Raw genomic sequence first — 15,075 nt, 5'->3', positions numbered from 1 at the left:
AGAGAGGAATGATTCTCCCCAATATCCATCTCTGTTGCATGGCTAATGAAGAAATGGTTGACCATCTTTTCATACATTGCTTGTTCTTTCAGAAGGTTTGGTCAGCCTTATTGTCTTCCTTTCAGATGATGTGGTCTTCTCCGGGTTCCTCGAATCAGATGCTGGCGGCCTGGCACGGTGTGGCTTTGGGTAAGGAAATTACTGTGGTTTGGAGAATGTCTCTTCTCGCTGTTTGGTGGGCTATCTGGGAGGAAAGGAACAAGGGATGTTTCCGTGATATCTCGAATCCAGTGGAGGTTGTGGTTAGAAGGGTTCATCATCTTATTTACGAGTGGGCTTCTAACGTTGTAAATCTTTCCCCTTGTAATTTTTCCTCTTTTTGCTAAGGTGTGAGGCCGGCTATCTCAGCAGGCCCTCTCCTTTGTCTTTTGTTTTCTGTTCTCTTTTGCTCGTTTGAGCCTTATGAATACTGCAGTTATCTCTCAAAAAAAATAAAAATAAAATCACACCAGGAATATGATAGTAACTTTTTATTTTCCCGTAGGAGTTTATTGACCACTCACTATTTTACTTTTAACAATAAACTTGACGTACATGAAATGAATGGTGAAGATTGCTATAGTTAAAGAGATATGTTCCATTCATAGCTGTATGAGTGCAACACATGAGAAGGACGAGTCATAGATCACCACAAGTCATGATGTGGTTGCCTTATTGCAAACTCACCGACTAAAGACAATCGTCTTCCTCTTATTTTTTTGAATGCTGGTGTGACTTCCATAGGCAAATGGTGGAATGACATTCGCTGACGTAGACGAAATGACTTCATTTGGATGAGATCCACAGTCCACACAGTGCATCAGCTGTGTCATCATGTGTTTGGACCGGGGCCCAAAAATTAAGTTCATTCAACACTCAGCTGGGCTACACCATAGCAAAAGATGAAATGGGGAGTCCATTAAAATCATCCAAATTGTGTGGGTGTGTATATGCCATCCAATCCGCTCATCTGATGCACCACACAAAGATGAATAGATTTACTGAAAATCATGACATTCCAAACTCATGTGAGCTACACAGAATTTTGAGGTATTATGCATGATTTTATGCCGTTGCCTGTGGAATGGCCCACCTAAGTCTCGGATTGGACTGGTTTTTAGGTCCGTGGTGACAATGTGGTGATGCACTTGATGGACGGGTGGATCTGATGCAAGTTTGTCTCATGTAGTGCTCAGTTAGCGCAAGTCAGGCCCTCCACCTGCCTATGCAAGTCAGGCAAGTGCAATCCTTTTATCAGCCCAAACTCATATGTTAGTTCTGCACTTAGGAAATGGTGATGACTCATCCTTACATATGGCACTGATGTATGTACAATTATCCAAACCATCAAAATTGTGGGCTCATCTGTGGATGGAACACACCTCTACAATTAAATTGATCAGCAAGTCCTAGCCACCTAATTAATGGCTGTCAAATGGATGGTTAAAAGTTACATAATGAGTGGTCCAATTAGAAGGGAAAAATTAGATGGTTCATACTAACATAGTTTAGTGATTGGATGGTCTGGATTGCTTTCCAATTATGCCATCTGTATGTTTGAAGAGTCACCACTATTTTCTAAATGGTGCAAAACTAACTGATAAGTCTAGCCATCTTCTAAGGTGTATGCAAGTGTTTGTAAAGTCCATTGTGAGCGCACTCAAGAGCCCATATGCCAAACTAGAACATCCAAGCCACTCACCCAGTGGGACTCATCGTGACCATGCATAGGAGTAAAAATCAAGTTGGTCACTCATCTCCTAAGCCATGCAAGTACATTGGTGTGTTTGTCAATTCCTTTTAACTGCTCATTTCTTTTCTGCATATGTTGGCCACTAATTGCAAATATTAGCTCAATTTTCTGCCCATGAGAACCATATTGTGTGGTCTACCTGATGAGCGGCTTGGATCTTGCATTTTGATATATGGAGGTGTGGTTGCATGAGAAGGAGATGAAGAGATGACAAGGGAGTCAAAAGGGTATATTGGGAATAATAGAAAATTAATTGGTGCCAGTTTTTTGGCTTCACTTGCAGCGACTAGTAAGGATGGATTTCGTGAGTAGTTTTATTTTATTTTATTTTATTTTAAATCTTAAAAAGAAAAAAACTAGTTTCTTTCTTTTTTTATCCCCCAATTGAATCTCTGAAGTAGGGGGTTTGCTGCAATACAAATATAAAGATGGGGGGGGGGGGTGGGTGTAGTATTTGTCATTTTCCCTTTCATTTATTAAAAAAAGAAAACAGAGAAAAAAAATACAAAATCAACACAAATAATAAAGATTTATTGCTCATGGTGGCAATGACTTAATGGGTGCAACAATGCACACCCTATAATATGGTTGAATGGCTATGCTGCATGCCACCTCAAGCCCAACCTCAGCACGCTGCACGCCACCACTAGAGATTTGAAGATCTGCCTCCCAAGACCAGAACCACATTCCAACTTGAAAGGAATTGGTTCCTTTGGAAACCTCCTAACCAGATGTCCGAAATGCTCCATTCCACAATCGACTGAAATATTTTGCTGAACACGTCTCCTGCTGAACTTTTTTTTTTTTTGTTTAAATCTTTTGATGAAGAAACAAAATTTTATCCAAACATGGGAGCAAAAACAATGCAATCCATCCAGGCAATTGATAAGAGTCCTCAATACAAAGATTAGGCCTTTGGACTCCTTTTTTTGGAAGAGCATCAGTAATGCTATTGGTTTTCTCTATGAACTTGAATGAAGGTTGTAGATGAGAATCAATAGCCTATTCTAATGTCATTTGTGAGGCTAAGGCCTTCCCCGAGGTCCATGCGAGTGCCAAAGAGTAGTCACCTTCCACACTAGGCAGAACCTGAAATCGGTATGCAAATAATTCTATTCTAACTTTAATTACCATGGATTCAGCTCTGTTAGAATTGGCGCTTCCACAAAGCCCGGGAAATAAAGGACAATCGTTCCACCATCATCTCTGGCTCTCATACCTGATTTCGTGGGAGTTGTAATTTCATCTCCGCCTGTTTCAATCCTTATATCCTTCATGAGTTTTTGGGACCCATGGTTGACTTGTTTTGCTAGTTGGCTGGAATTTGGTGGTCTGAGATAGGATATGCCAGTATCAGTCAATTCTTATATGTGCACCCAGAAAGTGTGTTCAAACAGAAAATGAATTGGTGATCCGTGCTTCTTCTTCTTCTTCTTCTTCTTCTTCTTTTTTTCCCGTGAGTGCTAGAACTATTTTTTAACATTTGGGATATAGATAAATTTAGAAGTAATTTGTCCCAGAGTCGTGTAAGATGATAACGTTGTCAGGGAATTGTATGGTACAATCAGTTCTCAAAGACGTTGCCTGCAAGTTGTCTTCCATTGATTGCAAATTGCATGTTTAGAAAATGACATGGAGTCTTTTCTGACCAACAACTTCTTTTACCTTGTTAAAACTTACAGCAATTGTTCCATTAAATGCACTTAAATTTATGAATTAGCCATATCATCTGCCTTACCAGTAAGCTGAACACAGCAAGATTGTCCAAAATCTTGTTGAACACTTCAGAACCAAAGAACATTGGTCCCTTGATTGTCGAGGGAGAGGAACTGATGGCACGGGGTCTTCCATTTTGTATGCAAGATTCTTGATACATAAATAAATCATTCTGAACAGTGTTTTAAAAATGATCATTAATGTTTAAGATCTCACAATTTGGATCAAATCCCACATAAGACGATTCAAGGCAACGTGATTCCTACATGACAATAGTTATACATAAATTGTATACTTTCTTAAAAAAGCAATGGCTTGGAGGTTCCACAATTGCTAGGATATTTAGATTTAGCATAGAGATTAAGGTACTAAACAGTTAATTTTTTTATTTTTATTTTTTTAAGTACTAAACAGTTATATGTTAAGATTGGCTCCCTTCCAATGTCTAATTTCACTGGATGCTCTTTATGGTTTGTCACTACATCGAACTTGCGTGGAGTGCTATAGATGAGCTAAAATTTTAACTTGATGTCTATTGTTTGGACATGGTTGATTTAGCCATATTCTGTTTTCCATATTTTAATTTTACTTTGTTAATATCCAATCTCCCAGTCTATTATATATCGTTGTTGAAGTGCCCGAAGTTAGTTTTGGAAAGACTGGATAAACTCAGGCGGGACTTTCTGTGGAGCAGAGGGGGTGATGGTCATAAGTTTCACTTGTTGAAATGGGATGAGGTATGTAAACCAAGGGATTAGGGGGGAGTGGGATATAGGAAATTGGAGGAGATGAATATAGCTTCATTAGGAAAATGGGTTTGGAGATTTGGGGTAGAGGTGGGTTCCCAATGGCGAGAGGTTTTAGTTAGAAAATATGGGCTGGAAGAAAGGGGGTGGTGGATTAAGTCGTCATCGTTATACAGGGTATCTCATATATGGAAATTTGGCGCAACTGGCTGATGGGAAGGATCCACCCAAACGTAGGCACCTTTAATCTTAAACCCAAGAACACAAACAAATAGAAGAGAACAACTCAAAGAGATTTGTCTCCATTTTCAAATGTCTTCATATTTCTCATCTCAGGCCCTTATATAGGCTTTTGAGACGTACATACGTGGAAAAACATAATGTCATTGACAACCAATGATTTATCACAAATATGGAAAAGAGATTAAAGAGATAAGAATGCATTAAAAATGTTTGACTACTAGATTATTCTTAGCTAGCTGATTGATTTCTCTAACTACCTAAATAGGAGGCTTGGGCCTCCTTATTGACGGGCCAACTATTGGGCTTGGATTTAATGGGCCTGGGCCTGACCCATGGATTGTGGCCCAGATCAACCTGCATCAAAATTGGTGGCCTTAGTAAAACATGAAGTATGAGAAGGGGTGGGTTTGTTATTGGGGAATGGGAAGAATATTTGATTTTGGGAGGACCAATGGGTGGGAAATCATAGGCTAATTGAGCTTTTTCCATAATTGGCGGGGATCTCTGTCGAGGAGGGGTTGAGGGTAGCTAGTTGCTTTTTAGTAGTTGGAGAGGAGGTAGTATGGGCACAGCCATGTGGGCAGAATTTGGGCAGTGAAGAGGTGGTAGAGCTCATTCATCTATTGTGGTTGTTATCAAAGATATCTTCAGTTTCTTCTAAACTGGATTCTACGAAATGGCTTAAGGATAAGTCTAGCGTATTCTTAGTAAAATAGTTCTATAAGTCTCTAACGGGGGTCGTTTCTAGGGATGGGGTTTGTTCGACTCAGTTCATTGGGCGATATGGTGCCCCACTAAAGGTGACAGCTTTTGCGTGGCTTGTTGGGAGGAAGAATGTGCTTACAATAGGTAATCTCTGAAAATGAAGCCCTATCTTTCCGAATGTTTGTCTAATGTGTATGCAAGCCGAGGAATTAGTGGTTCTATTCCTTCATTGTGCTTTTGCAAGATTGTTGGGGCATGTTTGACAATTGTGCGTGTTAGCAGACATTTGGGTTTTATGGTTGGAAAGAAATGACCATTGCTCCAGGAATGACAATAGACAGGTTTCTCAGGTCTTCGGTAAAGCTAAATCGCTTGTTATAGAATGGACTTTTTATTTAAAGATTGTAGGCTTGTAGCTTCTTTTCCAGCATCTTGGGGGGGGATCCATAGCCCAATAGGGTTTGTATAGTTGTTTACTATGAGCTTTGGCTTTTGTTTATAATATTATCATTGTTTCCCAAAAAAAAAAAAAAAAAATCTAAAAATTTGGTTGAGTCCAGATTTTGTAATGTAATATGATTTTCAGAAGAATTCCAAGGTTTTGAACATTGAAATGGAAAATCTGGAAATTAAGAACTATGATACTTGTACGGTTGTACTTAATCATCACCACACAACACCTTCCAGAAAAACACAACAGCGGAAAGATTGCAAGTTCTAACATGTCTAGGAATGTACTAGAGTCAGAGAAAATGGGTAATTTGGTGAGAAATGTTATTTATAAACTACAAAATCTAAGTGACGATGATTATTTGAGAATGCTCACGAGTATTGGCCAACACCGTAAAGTGTGCCCATACCGATGCAACCGACGCTAGCGAGATTGATGTTGCAACCGACGCTTCGCGATCGTGATCGCGATGGGGCCGGGAGTCAAGAAGCAGACGACTGGACACAGGTGAGAAGGAAAATATTGTATCGAAAATCAAACAATTCCAAATATGATTCCCTTCCAACACTTTTCGTGAAAGGATACCCGTCTGGATGGGTACCCCTGAATCTGGAAAGAGTTCTCGGGAGGGTTGGGGCTGTTATGGATGTGATTATACCAAGATTCAAAAGCAATGGCCATTACAGGGGCTTCGCACTCATCAGGATGAGTTCTGAAGAAGAACTTTCAAGAGCTATTGCAATGTTACATGGCCAAAGTTTCGGGGGGGACAAGATATGGGCCAGAGAGAAATCGAAAGAGATCGATCCCGGAATCCCGTCCTCATTGCAAGACTGGCACTGCCGATCCCTCCAAAGCTTTTTTTCATTCTACTACTTACCGAGACGTACTGGTAAGTTCTCTCCGTGCCAATCGCCAACCAGGGCATACACCTTCTCCAAGCGACGTGGGGGTAGGTAAGAAGACCTATTTTCCCGAAGAAGGTTTTCACACCACCCCCCCCACATTCCATCCGTATCAATTTCGATGACATTTTCAAGGCTAAGGACGCGCTGAAGGATTCTGTGGTGGTCCTTGCTCGTGAGGACGCCACCATCTCTCAAATCTACGATTGGATTGATGAATGTACATCCATTTGTGCCAGATCGATTAGCTTGCGCCCCATTGGTTACAACGAAATCTGGGTCAAAGCCGATCCGGGAGTTGAGCTGGATGCACTGATTGTTGTGGGAGCAATCCACTGGGAAGGTCCCGTTACAGACATTATATCTTGGGATCAGTTTTCTGCCTTCAATGATGAGGACAAATGTGTCCTCATTTGGGGGGTTCCACTCGAATTATGGAACGAAGAATTTTTTCGTGCAGCTGCCTCCTGCCTAGGTTCCTTCGTGAAGTTGGATATGAAAACAAGGCGAGGGGTGGAGATGGGTGTCATAAGAGTACGAGTCAGCAGAAGAAAGGGATCGCCCCTTCCATCATCTATTGCTGTCCTGGTGGACGATAGATCGATCGATCTCCCGATCCAAAGGGAAGGATTCAATTCCCCACTGCCTCGTTGGGGTGACTTATGGCGGAGCAAATTGCAGCCGCCTCCGCTGACTTTGAGTGTCGACCATGGTAGGGAAGACGATGTTACCCACCCTCCATGCTCACGCGGAGCACCAAAAGATTGTTGCGCGGTAGGTGGAAATCTTAATTGCGCTGCCTCATTGTCGCCTGATCACTCGCCACGTGCCTCATCGCCGCCTGACTGCTCGCCACATGTCAATAAGTCTTTCGCGCCAGGTCCTCGAGTCCCTCTCCCCCTCATTTCGCCCGCATCGAGATCTAAACGTGGCGATAAGTCCGCGATGGCCTCACCTTGTCTCACACGCCAGGCCAGTTCTCCTCCCGCGAGAGTGTCACGTGGCGTGACTGATGTCCTCGCCCGATATCCCGAAGCTTCTCCGTATAAGAAGATGTCGACACATCCCCCTTGCCTTGCGCTGGAGATCTCACGTGCCGACACCCCCGTGAATGCCTCCCTTCTTTGCTTCGGTCCTGAGCCTATCCTTTCAGCAGGTCTTGACTCTAGCTCGGTGGGTGTCTCGGGGATCAGATCTCGTTTGGATAATGAGGCTCCTGCTTCGGATCTCGATCCATGTTGATCCTGATCCTATCCATTTGGATCTCAACCGCTCACCTGGCATTGGCCGTAAATATCGCAATTCTCGGGCTCCTTTTATATCTTCGCACGTTCGAGTTTCCATTGCTGAGTTCGACTCGAGCCTCAATACCGCCTGCAAGGAAGACATGAATATACACTTGCAGCTGATTCCCTTCGACATTCCTTCTGAAGACCCGCTCCGGGATGAAGATACGTCCTCCTACTCACATCTTCCATCATCCCCTGATTCTTCCAAGTCTGACATTTTGTCTCAATCCCTCGAGGATTCTGAGTGCAATCTCCTTTCTCTTTTTCAAGAGGCCCCTGCTGAAGTGGTTATCATTGCGGAACCCCTTCAGATCCGAGATGGCAATTCTGAAGCTAGATTGATTGAGGAAGAATTAAGGGTATCTCTGTGTAAGAAAATCCAGAGGAAGAAATGGATCCGTGATGCTATGGGTCATATTGGGAGACTATTCGGTCTCTCTTTCGACGATTGTCCAGAGGATTTCCTCGCTCTTTTCCAATGCGTAGAGAACAGCGGCAGACCGTTGGACCCTAACAGAACTCCCCTCAAGCGGTCCCCAAGGAGAGGAAGATATAGGAACCTGAAGTGAAAAGTTTTTCCTTCACCAGATGCAGCTTAGCTTACGAACGAAGCTGGAGCCAAGGGTATTCGGGGAAGTGTTGTTTCCCCATGAAGATTATATCCTGGAATGTTTGGGGGATGGGGTCTAAGCAAAAAAGAAGTCTCATTAAGAATTGTTGTACCAGATACAATCCCCACATTATTTGTCTATAGGAAACCAAAGTGCATTCGTTCGATGATCGCCTTATGAGCTCGCTTTGGAAGGCCTCAGGTGTTCAATGGGTGGCAAAAGAAGCTTCGGGTTCCTCCGGGGGTATTCTTATCGCCTGGAAGTCAGCTTCCTATTCTCTTCGGAATAGTTCTGTGGGCAACTTCTCTATTATGGCTACCCTGAGAAGTAATGCTCTTGCTTCGGATATTCTCATTTGACAGGTTATGGGCCGACCAACAACGATTTATGTGATGAATTCTGGAAAGAGATATCAGTGGTTTGTCAGAGTTTTCGCGGGCCAATGTGTTTTGCTGGAGATTTCAATTCCATCCAGTTCTCAGGAGAAAAATCTACGGGGAGCAATTTGAAACCTCATATGATGGCTTTCTCCAAATGGATCGACAGTAACTATCTCATCGATCTCCCTTTATCTGGTTCTCGTTTCACCTGAACGGATGGGCGCCTTCAGCCAATTTTGTCCAGGTTGGATCGTTTCATTGTCTCCTCGGAATGGCTTGCCCTCCTCTCTTCCTCCTCTCAGTCCATCCTTCCTAGGACTACTTCTGACCATTGGCCCATTCTCTTGTCTGCTGAGGAGGTAGACTGGGGCCCCAAGCCTTTTCGTTTTGATATGTCTTGGCTTCATGGTGCAGGTTTTAAATCTATGGTGTCTAATTGGTGGAAGGATTCCCAATCCCATGGATTTGCGGGCCACGTCCTTTGCTCCAAGGTAAAGAGCCTGAAACAAAAACCGCAATAGTGGTCAAAGGAGGAATGTCGAAGACTGAAAGGGGAGACAAATTCCATTCTATTAGAAATTCAGAAGATCAACGCTCTCGCCGAATCTTCCTCAATGTCCAAAGAGACTTTGGCAAAACGAATTCAGCTCATTCACTCCCTCTCAGAAAAAATCCTTCAAGACGAAATCTCGTGGAAGCAAAAATCCTAGGCTAAATGGCTAAAGGAAGGAGATAGGAACACCAGGTATTTTCACTGCCTAGCCAGCATGCATGCGAAGGCCAATCGCATAAGCAGCATTACCATTAACGGAAATCGGATCGAAGACAAAGAGGCGATCAGCAGCGAGGCAATATCCTATTTCCAAAGGCTTCTTCGAAATGAAGGATGGACCAGGCCCCGGTTGGACAATCTTTCATTCCATCGTATCAGCGATGAAGCTGCTGCTTCTCTCGAGCTGCATTTCTCCCTGGACAAAGTTAAGAAGGCAGTGATGGCTCAACAGGGAGACAAGGCTCCCGGCCCAGATGGATTTCCAATTCTCTTCTTTCAAGTATTTTGGGATCTGCTTCAGGATGAGGTGATGGCTTTCTTCAACGAATTCTATGACAGAGGAAGACTTTCCAAAAATATTGGGGCGACTTTCATATCGTTGATCCCCAAGTTCCCGGGAGCTTCTGAGTTTAAGGAATTCAGACCCATTAGTCTTATTGGCAGCCTGTATAAGATCTTGGCTAATGTTCTTACTAACAGGCTTTAGTTAGTAATCGGCTCTAATATCAATCCCAATCAATGTGCTTTCATTTCGGGGAGACAGATCATCGACGGAGCCCTCATTGCAAATGAATGTCTCGATACAGGCCATCGATCGAAGAAGAAATTTATCTTTTGCAATTTGGACATGGAGAAGGCCTACGATCACATCGATTGGGACTTTCTCTTGTATCTGATGAGGCGTATGGGGTTTGGGGAGAAACGGAGGACATGGATTCGGGAATGCATAAGTTCTGCTCACTTCTCAATTCTTTTGAATGGATCACCGAAAGGATTCTTCAAAAGCTCTCGTGGCCTAAGACAAGGCGATCCTCTATCTCCCCTGCTTTTTCTCATTATCGGCGAGGCTTTATCAGCGATGATCCAGAAGGGACAAATGGAAGGCATCCTCCGTGGAATCCCTATGAAAGGAATGCCCGATCCAATCTCTCATGTGCAATTTGCGGACAATATTCTTATCTTTTCGGAGGCAAAGCATGAAACTGTTGCTAATTTGCAAACTGCTATCTGGTGCTTTGAAGCAGTTGCAGGGCTGAAGGTGAATATGGTCAAGTCCAGAATATACGGAATCAACTTGGATAGCCAGGAGGTTAGGGAGCTCGCTGATTTAATGGGGTGTAGCTCCGCATCTCTCCCATCTTCTTTCCTTGGTCTTCCTTTAAGTGTTGGTGTGCCCAAATCCCATCACTGGGATAAGGTTATTCAGAGATTCCATAACCATCTATCTGGGTGGAAAAGCCGGTATCTTTCCATTGGTGGTCGCCTCACTCTGATAAATGCAATGCTATCTAATCTCCCCACTTATTTCATGTCACTGTTCCGCTGCCCCGCTAAAGTTCTCAAGGTTATCGATTCCCTCAAACGTAACTTTCTATGGCAGGGTAACGATGATAAAAAGAAATTCAACCTCATGTAGTGGTCACAGGTCTGCAAGAACATTAAAGATGGAGGAGCTAGCATAAAAGATTTAAAAGCGATGAATCAAGCCCTTTCAGGGAAAGGGATTTGGCATTTAGGTACCGAGAAAGATTGCCTGTGGAACAAGATTATCAAAGGTAAATATGGGACTTCAGAAGGGGGGTGGTGGATCGGCAAATCATCCTTGTACAGGGCTTCTGCTTTATGGAAAGGAATATCGCGCATGCATAGCGAGATGTTCAAAAGAATTGGGTTCGAAGTGGGCAAGGGAGACTGCATCAGATTCTGGATGGATACCTGGGTAGGCAATATTCCTCTGAAAGACAAATTTCCCAACATTTATCGGTTGGCGAGTAACAAAAATAGTTCCATTGAGGAAAACTACTCTACTCAAGCAGGCAAAGTAGTTTGGAATATCCAATGCAGGAGAAATCTCGAACACTGGGAAATTAACGAATTCGTGGATCTAATGGACTGCATCCGTCACGTCCTCCCTTCTCACGCCTGTAAGGACAACATCATCTGGAGAGTAGACAAAACGTCTGTCTTCTCCGTCAGATCTTCCTTCAAGCAGCTATCGGCTTCTATCAATGATCCCCCTACGCAGCATCCTCATTTCATCTGGAAGTATGCCGTCCCCCCTAAACTTCATGTTTTTGGATGGCTGGTTGGAAAGAGTCGAATCCTCACCGTTGATAACCTCAAGAAAAAAGGAATGATCCTCCCTAACATGTGCTTATGCTGCATCTCCGATGAAGAAATTGTGAGCCACCTCATGATCCACTGCTCTTTTGTCAGCTCAATCTGGGTAGCCATTCTTGCTTGCTTCAGATTAAACTGGTGCTTCCTTGGGGATGTGGATACGCTACTCAAGGCCTGGCATGGGGTTCGATTAGGCAAACCTCTTATCTCGTTTATGGCGTATGGCGATTTTGGCAACCTGGTGGGCTGTGTGGATCGAAAGGAACAATCGGTGTTTTCGGAACGAATCCAAGACCCCTCTCCTAGTGTGCTCTTTTGTTAAGTGCTTCATTGCTGAATGGGCCTCCCATATGGATGGGATTAATGTTGATCTAGCGTTTCTTCACGATTCCTAGGATCTGCTATCTCAACAGTTTCCTTGTCTCTGTTTTTTTCCTTCTTTTTCCTCTTAATACAAGTTATCTTTCAAAAAAAAAAATCTTCTATTTCAGTCATGAGAGGAGATTCTTCTATTCCTTGCAGTCCTCCAGCATACTCTTTAGATGGAACCATCTACTCACCACTCGGTTCCACTAACCCAATGCTTACAGCCGTTATAAAATTTGAATTTGTTGCAATGTGCATGGAAATCCCCATACATGGGCATCGAGTGAGTGCTTCACTGCAGTTGTTAGGAAATAGTGTAGGCAGTTTCTATGGTGGATATGCTAGGGGATCAAACCGTGGTGATGGATAGAAAACCTTGGAATAACTCTACAAGGATCTGGTGGAAGTGCCCTCCAAGTGGTTGCAGATCCTCCTCTGATGATCGTAGCAAATGTGGTATAACCGTATAGGTGGGGTTCTTAGAGACACAGACGAGTCCGTCTTATTGTCCTCGTGAGCCATGAGTTGGGGAAATGCTATGGTGGAGAAAGCTCGGACCTTAAGAGAGTCTTGGAGGATTTTCACCTTTAAGTTCTCTGGTCCGGTTATCGGGGTAGGGGACTCCAGTATTGTTTTCTGCTGGGGTTCTTTGCCTCATTTGGATCCCTGGAAACTGAATTTCATTTTCAATGAGATTCACCACATTGCCTCTGAGCTAAACATTTTGTTTGCATGTTGGGTAGAGACATGAATTCTGTCATAGACTTGTGAACTGAAGATGGTGTCAGCTGCGAAGCCCTTTTGTTTTGGGAGTTTGCTCCCTCAGTTTTTGTTTTACGTGTTCTTTTTCTTTTTCTTTTTTGAGAAATAATGAACTTCATTATCCTTCAGAAAAAAGTGAGTACTTTACAGCCACAATGGATCCGTACTATGGGGTATTTGTTGAACTTTACTGCTATAGCAGAATTGCATGTCCGCAAGCTTTTTTACTTGTTTCGTTTCTGAATCTACTGATTGACTTTATCTGTATCCACTGCTGAATCAATTTTCTAAAAGTTGTTCTCTTGTTTTTGTTCCTTTTCAGGGCCTCATACCAGGTGGTGCTCTAAAACCTGTTGATGCAGGAACAAATTTTGATGTTACCGAGCATTATTGGTTTCCAATGCTTGCGGGCTTGTCGGATCTAACGTCAGATCCCAGATTGGAGGTCAGAAACTGTGCACTTGAGGTGCTATTCGATTTATTGAATGAGAGAGGTCACAAATTCTCATCAGCATTTTGGGAGAGCATTTTTCATCGTGTTCTTTTTCCTATTTTTGATCATGTAAGACATGCTGGTAAGGAAGGATTTGTTTCTTCTGGTGATGAGTGGCTTCGGGAAACAAGCATTCATTCACTTCAGTTGCTGTGCAACCTTTTCAACACTTTCTATAAGGTATCCATGCACTTTAGGTCGATTTGCTCAACTATGTCCTTTAAAAGACTGTTTTCTCACATATGAAATTGGACAAGCTTTAATCTCGATCTTCGTTTTTCTTCTGTCTACTAATGTGTCCTGTAGGATGGATTTGTAAATCTGTGGAGTTCATATGAAAACTAAAATATTCTTCGCATTCAAAATTTTTGTCCATGGAGTGGACCGCTGAACTTATTCATTTTGTTCAGGATTTCATTTCTTTCTTATTTGCAGGAGGTCTCATTTATGCTGCCTCCACTACTTGGGTTGCTGTTGGACTGTGCCAAGAAGACAGACCAATCTGTGGTCTCAATTTCTCTGGGTGCTTTGGTACATCTCATAGAAGTTGGAGGCCACCAATTCAGTGACAGTGACTGGGATACTCTACTGAAAAGCATACGGTATTTGCTTCTAATTCTAAATCCTTGGTCCATACTTTATTGTTGTTGTTGTTGTTTTTTTTTTTTTTTTTTTCTCAATGACTACATTTATTGAAAGCAAAAGAGAAGAACATGAGGACAAGGGAAAGGATGCCACATACAGACTCCTCAATTAGATTATATGCCAACTCTTCTATTTCAAAGCTTTCCATTTTACTCTTTTCTTTTGTTTGATGATGATTTCAGGGATGCGTCATACACAACTCAACCCCTTGAGCTACTCAATTCTTTGGGTTTTGATAATGCAAAGAGCCACGTAGTGCTAAACAAACATTCAGCTGTCAACAGTGGTGACAGCCCTTCCATGAAGTCTGGTGACAGTGGGAGGTTGGACAACCGTCGAGTTGACTATGAGAATGGAAAATCCTCTGATCGGGCATCCGTAAGTATTGAGAGTGAAAGCACTGGAAAAAATATCAGCGCGTCAATCTTGCAGGTTGATGATCAAGAGGCTGGGTCCCAAACAAACCTAGAAGAATCTGAAGGTTTGCTGATACTGGCATGACTCTTTTTTTTTTTTTTTATGGAAGATACCAATTATGTACTTTCTGCAACCATTATAAACGCTAAAGAGTGGACTCACTACTAAAATATAAAGCTAATTTCTTTCTTTGTAGGTTTGTCATCACCATCTGGAAGAGCTCAGACGTCTCCTGGTGCTGAAAGCTTACAGCGAAGTCAAACATTTGGTCAAAGGATTATGGGCAATATGATGGACAACCTCTTGCTAAGAAATTTCACTTCTAAATCTAGGAGCCGCCCAGTAGATGCTCTGGTACCATCTTCCCCAACAAAGGTATTGTAACAATTGATAGCCTCTTATTTCTTGGCATGCCAACATTACCTTAAGATCATTATCTTTCTCTTCCATCGAACTGAAAAGCTGTAGGTTATGCAGAACTGTGCGTCCATTTTTCCTGCCCTGCAATATTGTTAGCGATCAGCTATTGTTGTAAATTTTAAGTTCCTTAATAGATTGGATGATACCATGTAAATGCAAAAGAACAAAGAATGAAGTGGAAAGAGAGAACGAGGGAAAAGTATGTGGAAAACTTTATTAATAAAATCAAGGGACATAAATG

The 15,075-nt window shown here is 42.6% G+C and overlaps 1 protein-coding gene across 1 annotated transcript in view; it reads left to right on the top strand.

The window, feature by feature from the left end:
* The window catches only part of LOC131251844 (brefeldin A-inhibited guanine nucleotide-exchange protein 5), a 57,917-nt gene that overhangs the window by 34,509 nt on the left and 8,333 nt on the right, over positions 1–15,075 (top strand). The window contains exons 26-29 of the mRNA XM_058252832.1: positions 13,182–13,532; positions 13,788–13,954; positions 14,180–14,478; positions 14,611–14,789. Coding sequence (XP_058108815.1) covers positions 13,182–13,532; positions 13,788–13,954; positions 14,180–14,478; positions 14,611–14,789 — 996 coding nt within the window. The remainder of the gene's footprint in view (positions 1–13,181; positions 13,533–13,787; positions 13,955–14,179; positions 14,479–14,610; positions 14,790–15,075) is intronic.

Source organism: Magnolia sinica, chromosome 7 (genome assembly GCF_029962835.1).
Source record: "Magnolia sinica isolate HGM2019 chromosome 7, MsV1, whole genome shotgun sequence".
In the NCBI taxonomy this organism is placed as follows: Eukaryota; Viridiplantae; Streptophyta; class Magnoliopsida; order Magnoliales; family Magnoliaceae; genus Magnolia; species Magnolia sinica.
Note: the sequence above shows the minus strand (reverse complement) of the source record. Positions and strands in the feature narration are given on the sequence as shown.